At 38.7% G+C, this 12,362-nt stretch overlaps 1 protein-coding gene across 1 annotated transcript in view; it reads right to left on the bottom strand.

The window, feature by feature from the left end:
* Nucleotides 1-473: 473 nt before the first annotated feature.
* The window catches only part of LOC146003029 (opioid-binding protein/cell adhesion molecule homolog), a 640,597-nt gene continuing 628,708 nt past the window's right edge, over nt 474-12,362 (bottom strand). Inside the window, exons 8-9 of the mRNA XM_083141192.1 lie at nt 9,784-9,933; nt 474-619 (exon numbers count right to left, since the gene is read on the bottom strand). Of these exons, the coding sequence (XP_082997318.1) occupies nt 474-619; nt 9,784-9,933 (296 nt within the window). The remainder of the gene's footprint in view (nt 620-9,783; nt 9,934-12,362) is intronic.

A 12,362-nucleotide genomic window follows, 5' to 3' on the forward strand; every position in this document is an offset into this window, starting at 1 on the left:
CTTCCTCTTACGTAGATGTCACTCTTGTTTCAGTCACCTTTTCAAAAGCAGGAGTTTATTCATCTGGGTGTGATCTGTGAGAAATGTAATGTAGCTTGACAATTAAGAATTGAAGGAAACGGTTGCTGAGGATGTGAAAAAAGGGCATTTTCACACTTAAAAAAGGGCCAATTAAGTGATTTCTTAATTTTCTCGGTCTTTGGGACGATTTCATGAGGGGTCGTAATCGGGCATTTTTGGCCGCCGGGGCTTCCGTCATGGAGAACATTCATATCAGTGAGTGGTGGGATTGGGGCTTTATATATATTGGAAGGATGTATACAATTTACATAGCATTTTTGCAGTGCTTTAACTATTTTGCCAAGTTTTGCAATTTCCTGATATAACTAAGATACACTGACGTAAAAAATAACATCAAATGTCTCGTTTAAATTGTAAACTTAAATTTGGACACTTTTTAAATAAGAAAACTTTTAATAGTAAAGTTTTGTTTTTAATATATACGTGAAACAAAATACTTCGATAGTGTTTTTCGTACCTCTTTTCCTACCGGAGATTGGTGATGTCGCTGGTGTGGTTGTAGTCGTAGTTGTTGATGTTGTAGATGGCGCTGGTATTTCTGAAATGAAACAAACAAAATCAGTTATCACAGTATTTCAAGATACAAGTACAAGTAATACAGGGTAGGGTGTCCCAGAAGTCTTTCCCTGATTACAAACTTTATTCATATCCGCTATATGCAATGTAGAGATGTGAAAGTTGTGCCAAAATGTTGGAAAACTAACCAAGTTTTCTTGTTGCAGGTTTGAGTAACGTGTCTGTAGTGTAGCAGTCTCAGTGCCCAGAAAAACGGAAATGTTCAGAAATCAAAAAAAAGCTCAGCATGTCCTCTGGTATCACGAGACCCGGTCACCAATAACAGTGCAGAGGAACTTTCAAATGTACAGAATTCTTCCGTCTAGAATATCTGCCATCAATAAGTTCGTATTTAAAAAAATGAAATTTATCTTCATTCCCAAATCCTGTCAAGTCCAAGAAACATTGTGTGGAAAGATGTCAAGAGCATTAATTCCGGATTCCTTGGCACTGACACTTCTACACTAGCGCACACATTACTGATACCTGCAACAAATAAACGTGGTTATTTTTCCAACATTTTGGCACCACTTTCACATCTCTACATTGCATATAGCAGATATGAATAAAGTTTGTAATCAGGGAAAGACTTCTGGGACGCCCGGTATATACAGGGCTACTATAAATGATTCATTGGATTTCAAAACACTGTCATTTCCAAAGTATTGCACATACAGATATGAATCAGACATGAATATAACTGTAAAGTCGCCACGTTTGCATCGTGACACACCCGTTGGCAGCATGAGGGCGTTCTCTGTACAAAATGGCGACAAGTGAAGTTTTTGTATGTTGGAATATGCGAGATGATCATCTGTTATTTTAGTGCAGCGTGCCTTCAGAAGAGAGCACACAAAAGAACCACCATGTACCATTAACAAGGGAATGCTACCAAATATATGGGTGGAGATCGACCACCGCTTGGAAGTGTGTCGTGTGGCCAGATCGACACACAAAGAACATTTGTAGAATGTGAGGAAAACTTGGTGAGTTTGCAGTTATATTCATGTATCATTCATATTTGTATGTGCAATACTTAGGAAAATGCATGTTTTGAAATCGAATGAATCATTTATAGTAACCCTATATTGTAAGTCCACAGTTGGGTAGTATAGTCGTTTTAGCATATAACTTTAAAACTATTAATACATTCGAACCTCAACTGTATGCTTTTAAGGGAACCAACGTGGAAAAAAACGTAAAATACGGAAAATTGCAAAATCGGGGACAATTTTATAGCATTTGGCTCTGTTAGAACCATGAAGATTGAAATATAATTGTGCAAATGAAATGCGGGAACGTAAAATCGGGATTCTACTGTAATAAGAATTGTACACTGTTTTCCTATTTTAAAGGGGCGGAATGTATCCTACCTTACAGGATATTGATTAAGTACTCTACTTTTTAACCTACGTAGGAAATATGAGATGCTTGCTTCTACACGATTTCAAATAAGTGTTTTTCACAATTCAAGTCAAAATATATTTCAGCTATTATGTTTTAAATGGCAGCCGATAAATTTTTAACAAGAAAATGTGTGTACATATAAATAGTTATTTTTGTTCAGTCCACTTTATATCAGATAGGTTAATTAGTACTGAACCTACAGCTTAACGTTTTATCCGTACTACTATGCAATGTGCCTCCACCGAACATCGAACCCATGATCCCTTGATTGCAAGTTGGGAGCCATCCGAAATGCACTATGTGTGCGGATGCGTGCAGTGGCTCAAAAAAAGTTTTTAATTTGGGAGTACACTCATATACAGGGTGTCTCATAAGTAATAGCGCAAACTGACACAGGTGAATGTACACGATAATAGAAGCAAAATATTCTCAGTAAACACGGGTCTGCAAACGAGCCGTTTTCGAGATGATCGCGAATGTGTGATTACAAGCCGCCACTGACTTCATTGTTTGTAAACGTCGTCCTAGTTGTTAAATGCTAACAATGTGTGTGAATGTGTGGGTACAAGCCGTCACTGACTTCAGTGTTTGTAAACGTTGTCCTAGTTGCTAAAATACCAATAATACAGTATGAAAAATCAGAAGATCTCGTTGCTTTTATTGAAAAATCTACTTACTATAACAAGGAATACAGCCAGCAATACTTTAGTATGTTCTACGTTACAATTACTGTACACTCGTACCTGTTAAAGGAGGTGTTGAAAGTGTCGTCCTTCCATCTGGATGCAATACTGTACACGATTCCGCATTGAGTTTCGCATTCGTTCGAACACCGGCGGATCATTTCGGAATTGGTCACAAGCATGTACAATTCTCTGTTTCAGTTATTCAACCGTGTCAACGGCAGTGTTGTACACTACGCTTTTGAGGTGACCCCAGACACAAAAATCAAAAGGATTTATATCCGGTGACCTTGGAGGCCATGGTACAGACCCGCCTCGACTTATCTATCTTTGATGATATCTGCGTGTTTGATGTCGTCTCACAGCAGCATCGAAATGTGCCGGTGCTCCATCATGCATGTACCACATCGTCTGACGTGGATCAATGGGAACATCCTTGGTAAGGGTAGAGTGAATTGCGATGTAAAATTCTCCATACACTACTGCGGCTTACTGGCACTTGTGCAGAAATTCTCCTCGTATGTACCCTAGTAAATGTGCTACTCTCGGGGTGCCTTCAAGCACGGTATTTTTATTGGTACACGCGTGCAGCCTCCCGTGCATTGCCGTTAGCCAAACCATACACAAAATGCATATCCGCATACTCTTGATTGCTGAAAGGTTCCATTTTCACTTCGCAGTCCAGCACAACTGACGTGACTCCCACAGTACGATTAGACTGTGTGCTGATTGTATCCATACAACGCCACCTCTCGGAAATGTTCTGTTTTGTAAACAAAGAGCAAACATAGGACCGCGCAAGAAGTAAAGCACTCGGTGTTTACAAAATGCAATCAATGACGGCTTATAATCACACATTCGCACATATTATTAGCATTTTACCAACTAGGACGACGTTTACAAAACAATGAAGTCAGTGGCGGCTTGTAATCACACATTCGTTATCTCGAAAACGGCTCGTTTGCAGACCCATGTTTATTGAGACTTTTTTGCTTCTATTATCGTGTACTTCACCTGTGTCAGTTTGCGCTATTACTTATGACACACCCTGTATAACATTGGCCATTTCACCGCCGAACAAGACACAGATTTTAATTTTAAAAATAAAATTCCTTTGCTTTATTTTTAATTTTCTCACAGTATATGTAATGTACAATAGACTTCGCGAATATAATTGGATTATCCTTCGTCCATGGTTTAATTAAGATTGTGATAAATAAAATCTAAGCTATAATAACTAAATAACTAAATTGTAATAAAAATATACATAATTGTTGCGTTGTAACCTTTACATTGACTTTCAACACATTAGTTTTTTCTTATCGCAATGATTTTATATTAATGTGTAGTGCAAATACTTGTTATGGTCTATCTTGTTTGAAAAATTATACAGTAATATAAAAATGAACCGGTATTTCCATCTAGCGCTCACAGGTAGCAACTTCAACTTCTCTAGGACGAGCGAAAAAAAGTTTCTGCGCAAGTAGCGACTCGAGAGAACTCGACGAATGAACTCGTTAGATGGAAGTGAGTGCAGCTCCGCAAACTCGCTTTATTCCATTCTCTACCGTTATGCGCGGCCTTGTTCCACTGATTCCTGAGACAGAGTATAGTTCACGGGTTAGCTTTGAAACTACAAAGTCCGCCCATAAAGAAACCGAACTGTCAAAATAAAAGGAACCAAAACAAATACAATGGTACCGTATTCTGGCAACACTGCAAAGAGCTATATCTAAACCTCCCGTCGGCGCATGTTTCAACCTGCTACAGGCAGTCAGTATGGGGGCAAGCGTGCGTCAGATGCAGGTCGTGTGAAGGCGGAGTACAAAATACACACACCAAGATGGAACAACGTTACAGCATAAAGTTTTTTTACAAATTGGGTAAATCGTTTACCGAAACGTTACAGATGATACGGGCAGTGTATGGTGAGATGAAACCTGGTGTTTACAATATGACCCCGAAACAAAAAGACAGAGTGCGCAGTGGAAAGGACAGTTCTCGCCCGTAAATAAAAAAGCACGGATGTCGAAATCGAAGATAAAGGTGCTGCTGATCGCATTTTTTGGTTCCCAAGGACTGATCCACCATGAATTTGTCCCTGAAAACTAAACAATCAATCAGTGGTATTACAAGGAAGTGCTTGCTCGACTCTTAAACGGGATGAAGTGGGTTACGAAGGACCTCTGTGATTCTGGCCAATGGTTTCTGTTACACGATAATGCTCGGCCTCATACTGCATTGTCTGTACAACAATACCTTGCTAAGCATTCAGTGACAGTGATCAATCACCCTCCAAATTCTTCGGACTTATCGCCTGCTCATTTTTCCTTATTCCCAAGCTTAAGATGGCTATGAAAGGGGTAAGATTTGACGACGTCGCGGACATTAAATTAAATGTTACGCGTATCTTGCGAACACATATTGTCAATGACTATCAACAGTGTTTCCAAGACCTGTTGAAACGCTGGTCTATTACTTCCTCTGGTGATTATTTTGAAGGTGATAAAGTCATTTGAAGGTAATTACTTGTTTTCTTTCCTAAAAAAAAGTTCGATTTTTTATGGGCGAACCTTGTATCTAGCAAAATATATTCTAGTTGTGTTGCTTGTAATTGTAGGCGTAATCAGTGACGGGAATCGTATTTGATTCAAGGAATCTAAACCAAAGTTTCCTCTCACTGTGGCGGAGTGCTTAGTATATCACACCACGACGCCAGGGGTCCCGGGTTCAAACCCCGGCGTGGGCATGGATGGTTGTGAGTGTCCATTCATCAATTTCGTCATGTCATCACTCATCCCCATCTTCACAAATTAGCCAAAAGTGGCACAAGAAGCGAAATAAAATAAATCGATCAAACCAAAGTTTCCTCTACAGGATCTTTTATTTTGATAATGATCAACGCTCCTTCAATTGAAACTGGGTAATGTGGTTGAGGAGTAGAGTTTCTGATATAAACAGGAAAAAATGCATGCTCCTTTAAACGATCACATATCTTCCTAACAATTCTGCCGTTTTATCTAGCAAACGTTAAAATTTTACTAATTATGATTGCATTCGTCAACTTGCATATTGTTTTATAAAAAATCGAGTTTTTGTAAATTAAAATAACATTTACATTTTAAAGAAGACCCTATTTTCTTTGAACTCTCTCAACAGCCGTAAATGGAAAGTATATTCACAAGTTGTTGAAACGAAGGTTCATCATTGACTTGATGGAGATCTCTAATTGGTTACTCGAACTCGTAGGCACATTGCAAGTTGGGAGATATAGGAATTTTAGTGTGATGTATAGATTGGATGTTCTCACAAATAGAAAAAAATACAAAAATAATAGAGAAGGGAACCCACGCAAGGAAACTTCAGTAGCAAAATCGTCACTCGATATAAAATGATATTGACCTTCAAGAAGTGTTCGGACAGTACATTTCCTTTCGTCGTTTAATACGGTGTAAACATAAGAAAAGGGAAGTGTTTCTCTTTATTAAGTTAACATCCATCAGGGAACGGAGATCCTGGACAGGATAGAAATAAGTGCGTAGGGAAGTAATACAATTCTCTTGCTTGGTGAAAGAGAATCAGGGGTTCATCAGTCAGGTTTTCCCCCTTGTCTTTCATTTCCGTCCCCCCAAACCCTTTTATAAACAGAGAATCTCTTCTCTCAGCATTCTTCGTGTGGTCCATCAATCATACAGACCATGATCCTAATGCGGGGAAGAAACTTTTCCTTCAGTTCTTGAACTTATTGTAATTAAAGTGTCATACGAAAAGAAAACTTCTTGTTTTGGAACCGTTTCTGATACTTCCACAGGATATTAATTCACCTGCAGCAAGTTTGCGGCAAGTTTGTAGCAAGTGGCTGAAGAGAGTCCGGTTTTCGTGGGGATTTTCCCTCTCTTTTCCCGAAAGAAAAATATAAAGACTTATCATAGTTTTCATCGCCAAGATTAGAGGATTGTCCGTGGCTTTTCTATTTCGGCCTCCTGGAACATCAAGAAGGGTTTACCGCTAGCTAAAAAGCGGCCGTCTCGAAAAGGGGGACGGGGGAGATCGGATTCCGTAACTGGCGAAGATTCCAAAGTCATCCATTTTCCTGACAGAGGGGATCTCCTTAGCCAAGTCGCTGGATGTCCATTGAAATATGAACTCGCCGGATAGTGCAGAGTTCCAGGACAAGAGGTGCTTGTGTGGAGGAATATTATGCAAGAGAATATTTTGAAGTCCACTTTATGCACATGAAGGCTAATCGCAACTGGAGCTACTGTTCAACAACCCCTCTGCCCGGGATTTAAATCTCCTGCCTGCTGAACTTCAAGCAGCATTTAAATCGCTCAGATATAACGATTTCTGTTTATTTCAAATAAATTTGTATATTTTTAAAAACCGACGTGTTCAGATATCTTGATCGGTGTGAAGTTTTTCGATTCATGCATTTTGCAATTTTGCAGTACATTGTAGATGCATTGTGTTCATGACTGCAGTATTTGAAATTCAGTAACATTTTCGCTATTAACACAGTTTTTATAACACTAACGCTTCATAATGACGAAAACCAATATTTTTCACTAAGAATAACTTGAAAAAATACATTTGTATGAGAGTGCCATTGTCGAAAATTTACAATTTGTCCTTTTTGTGGTATTCTTCCGCAGCGCTTACCAGTTGGGAAAAGCCAGCCATTGTCGATCTTTGACTGACAAAAACAACGTTGTGCAATTGATGTTCTTATTCCCCTGTAGACAAACACCTTTCTGGTCAACTGCTAAAAACAGTTTATGTCTAGCGCCAATAGATGGCATCTGACAGTAGTTTGGCGTCAATCATTCATCGAACGTACGCGTATACGTCGAACCGCCATTAACACATAATTCCTCGAACGTACACGAGTACATCGTTCCGACTTGAGGGGTTAGAGGAGAATACAAACCACTATATCCCTTCTCCGTGTATCGAACCCCTTCTTTAGAAGGCGAAGATATTAATACTACGCCATCAGGAGGTGATGTAAGAAGATATGAAGTGAGTGTGCATGTCGCAAATACACATGTTCCCTAAGCTCTTAGAGAAAATTTTAACACTTAGTTCGTATACGTCGTCGAAGTAATCCTTTCGGTCCTAACTCGAGAACGGCCCCAAGATTCTAATTCAAATTTGGAGGCTCCAAGGGTGACAGTCCCCTCAGCGGCTTTGAATCCTCACCAACATTGGAGAGAGAGAATTTCCTCTTATCGCTGGTAAACTACGAACGAAAGGCCATCTTTCCAAGTGGTTGCCAGCTCGGTCTACAAGTAGGATACTTCTGGGGAACCTTTGGCGGTTCGGTACCGGGTGGCGTATTTACAAACCCGGTAACATTATCGTATGAGGGAAACGGATTCCTTCAAATTTACAGGAGAAAGTACTTACGGAAATCATTTTCTTTAGCGTTGTGGAAGTTCCTGAATGTAGATTTGATCCATTTTAATGTGAATGCGTGTTGTTTTCTGCGAAAATCTCTGTCCGACACGCTGTTTCTGCTCCCGCCATTTGCTTTCTGCACGAGAGTGCAATGTTCCGTGTGTAAAGATGATGCAACCCCGTAGCCAGTGTTTGAGCCTCACCGTGTTTTCACTAGAACATGACGTGTCGAGTATTTTTAATTTTTTTTTTAACTATGCTTGCCTAACCTAACTTAACCTAACCTAACCTTACGGAAAATGGTTTTTGGGGCTAACGTGAATGGTTTTGGTGGCTAACGTGAATGGTTTTTGGGGCTAACGTCAATGGTTTGTGGGGCTAACGTCAATGGTTTGTGAGGCTAACGTCAATGGTTTGCGACGTATTAGCATAATTTCAAATCCGGCCACGAAAGTAGATATTTTCCGGTGAACGAGGTTGCAACACTGCATAAATCGACAAAACACTCTCAGAACGCCCCCTAAACCAGTACGCTATCACGGCCATAATGTGTTACAGATTGGAAACAACAAGTAACAGTAAGTACTCGTAAATCTAAGAAATAGACATTGATATGCATTATTTCACTTTAGGAAATGTTCCACATTCGAAAATAACACGTTAGCAATGTAAAGAAGTCCGAAATATATGATTCGTAGGTGTTTCCCTCATACGATAATAGTACCACAAACCCTATAGTGCTGCAGAACCTCCAGCAATATGTGGCTTCTGATTGGCTGTCATTCGGGAAGTTAGTGCAGTATTCCTTCAAGGTAACGCTAGATGGCAGGGTTGAAAGTGACAGTAGATTTCAGACATCCATCCCAACAATATAAGAAACCCCCTCAAACTGAGGTTAATTTCCTAGCACATTTTTAAAATTAATGCTTTGAAAGAGAGGAAATCAGAACTCTTCTTGAAGTGAATGGATTTCTTATTTAGTACATTCCAAGTTCCAAGATATAAAATTTCTCCTCTAATACAGTAATCACTTCATATAATTATGTTACAAGCGCTTTGAGACATACCAACATTATTATTTTCGATGGCTTCATATTGATTTTTATCACTTGAAAACGATTCAATTCTTAACAGTTTTTTTTATTCAAATATATATTTCTTAGCATAATTTCGACTATTTGATTACAAATATTATTCCTAAATAATCACGAGTCTGATCTTTCCATGTTTATCCTGTCAAACAGTCAAACAAGGAATGACGGACCAGGAACGTAAACACTTCCGGTGCGCACAGCCAATAAGAGAGCGTTATATACATCTGGTTCTGCTGCAATTTAGGGTTTGTAAATACGCTACCGGGTGGGACACTGGTCTATAACCACTTTGCCAAATTACATAATTGTTACATATACTAGAAATGACGTCCAAACATAATAGTTTAAATATTTAATCCTTGAATCATAATGATCCAACATTCTATCACACGGAGAAGTAACAAATTCGAACGAAAATTATTATTGTTTTAAAATAACGACTGGTCTATCATACAACTTGAATATTAACAACATGAGAACTGAGCCTGGTACGAAAAAGTAAAAAGTAGAATTGCAATCAGCTATTGGTAGAAAGGAAACGGAGTAACTTTATATAACCCACTTACCGTCTAGTTTAATAACTCCATCAGTCTCACCGAGGGAATTTTTGGCAACGCATTTATAGGATCCAAAATCGTGTTTGGTGATGTTTCTGATCTTCAGCATCATGTAAACTTTGTAGGTGCTATCGACCAATACTGACTCGTATTTGTCACCTGAAAGAAAACAAATGAAAAATCACAATATATAATTATCATAACACATTAGGATACACCCTAACAACAAGCCTGTAAGAAAACTACAATTGGATAACATTTCATGATCAATTGTGTTGGGAACTTTACACCAAACTATGAAACATTTTGACCACCAGTGAGTAAATTGCCCTCTTGAGTTCACTTAAACTAAAAATTGATATTTGAAGTCTTGTTTTGAACTACTGATAAATTCCCATACACACGCACTCTTAAAGAAAGTATCCATTTTTTGCGAGAATATACGAATTCACTCACTGTTCTGGGTCATCAGTTTTTAATTGATTAGCAAAGAACTTGCAACAACAACCACATACTCGACAGAATTGGATTTCTGTCTTTCTTCCCAAGCGACACTCTTCCAGGACATTTTGTATTGGTTGACCATGATGCTAGGGATGACTGATGGAAGTACTCGGATGTTCATTTTTGTACATTGCTGAGAATTACTGTTAGACAAGACATGCCTTCCTTATAAACAACGCGCATAGTCTGAAACTTATTTTTCAGAATCTTCCTCTTTATTGAGAAGTATGTATTTATATACATTAAATGCCAACTAAAATGAGTTGCAATTGCCAAAACGTCTCTGCAGCCTGCAAATAACTTATATCACTATATGCAGTGCCATCTATATGGAAATACAATTAATATAAACAATATCCAATCTATTTCTGTAATAGAGTTGGTCTGCACCGCAAAATTAGTAATTTCCAAACCCTAATATCTCATTGGCTCTTTTTGTATAAAATAAATTAATAAACATTATGAACAGAAACTAGCAAGAATTCAATTGTCACTTCATATTTGTTACCTAGGAGAAACAAAGAAAAAACATTCTAATTACATCCGTTGTTTTATTAATATGTACTAATTATTGAATTTTCCAAGGGTAATTGCATCATTGGGAAGACTATAGTTGAATCACCGCCCTAGAACGAGTCCCATGTATCGATTTCGTGGTGTATATAGCGTTCGAAATGTGTTGTTCAATGCCTTATATTTTTGGAGCTTAGGGAACGAAATTTATACTTCTGGTTCAGCATCACTTGAGTTAAATTTGGCAAATAAAACATTCGGGTTATAGTGCATTATCATGTATAAGAGGACCTTACGGAGTTAAGGAATGTAAAATCACCAATTGTTTAACACCGATAACTGAAGAAAATGTAAAGCTGTTGAGTGAAAATATAGGGTGAGGCAAAAGTTAGGTTACATCGAATGGCCAACGCTGTCGCTTGACCTAGCAACCATGGATATTGACTTGCAGAGACACCTAAAGGCCACGAAAATTAAGAGCCTGGGCCATCACAATGAACGGATCACCCCACTCTTACGTCTTACGGAACCGCGTACAAGTAGATGGTGCACGCATTGAAAATGCACTGTAACTGTAACAATTGCGTATCAATCATGTATATGTTTGTCTGCACAAGACTCTTGCCTCACCCTGTATAGATCTTTGTTGTGACAGAGTGAAATCGCTCTACAATTTTGAAGATAGTGGAGTTGGGAACCTGCATAACTTTCCAAAATACGCTTGACGTTTTAGAAATGTATTTCGAGCATACTAACACATTGAACACAGTGAATTAGCTGTAATTGAGAACAGAGCTGATATCATTAAAGGCAATCACTCCTAAACCAGGAGATAAGAACTAGTTTATCATGTAAACAATACATAAACAAAGACTTGATAAAGACCAAGCCTGAGTTAAGTCCTCAATCAGAAATCGAAGTTCATGTTTTGTAAAACCGGATTTTTCAACCCTCCCGTCCCTCCTCCACCACCACCCTACGAATGACAGTACGACAAAGTGACCAGGACAGGGAGATTTGAAAACTGTCCTCTGGGTCACATGACCAATCACATCAATCACCGGACAACACGAGAAGCGTGTCAAAGCCCCACAATGAAGGATCAGTGAGTGACTGTGCCCGGAGCGTCAAAGGTTTTTCTGCCTTTTCGAAGTTTGTATGCGTGACCATTAGTGAGTGGAAAAGATTTCAACATTTTTTTTTGGGGTGGATAAAGTTGCGTAATGTTTTTGTCGCAGCAGCATCAACAAAACATGATAAAATTAAGTAATTGTAACGATAATTTATTTTTTAGTTAAATCATCTTGCAGCATGGTGCTTAATTTTCGTGCTGGACCTCTACCTGCTTAAGCAAAGTCGATTCATTGATTTATTTTACTTCGTTTTCTGCCTATTCTGGCTGATAGCAAAGATAAGGCGGTAACAAGGTGAAATGGATGATAAGGATCACAAATAGAAGTGGACAACACACAACGCATGCTCCACACAGTAATATACTGACTCTGAGTCCAGAAGCTAGAGTCTCGTCAATTTGCAAAATGCAGTCCAGGGTATACTACGTGGAAGGGATG

Source organism: Lepisma saccharinum, chromosome 19 (genome assembly GCF_977018435.1).
Source record: "Lepisma saccharinum chromosome 19, izLepSacc3.1, whole genome shotgun sequence".
Classification (NCBI taxonomy): Eukaryota; Metazoa; Arthropoda; class Insecta; order Zygentoma; family Lepismatidae; genus Lepisma; species Lepisma saccharinum.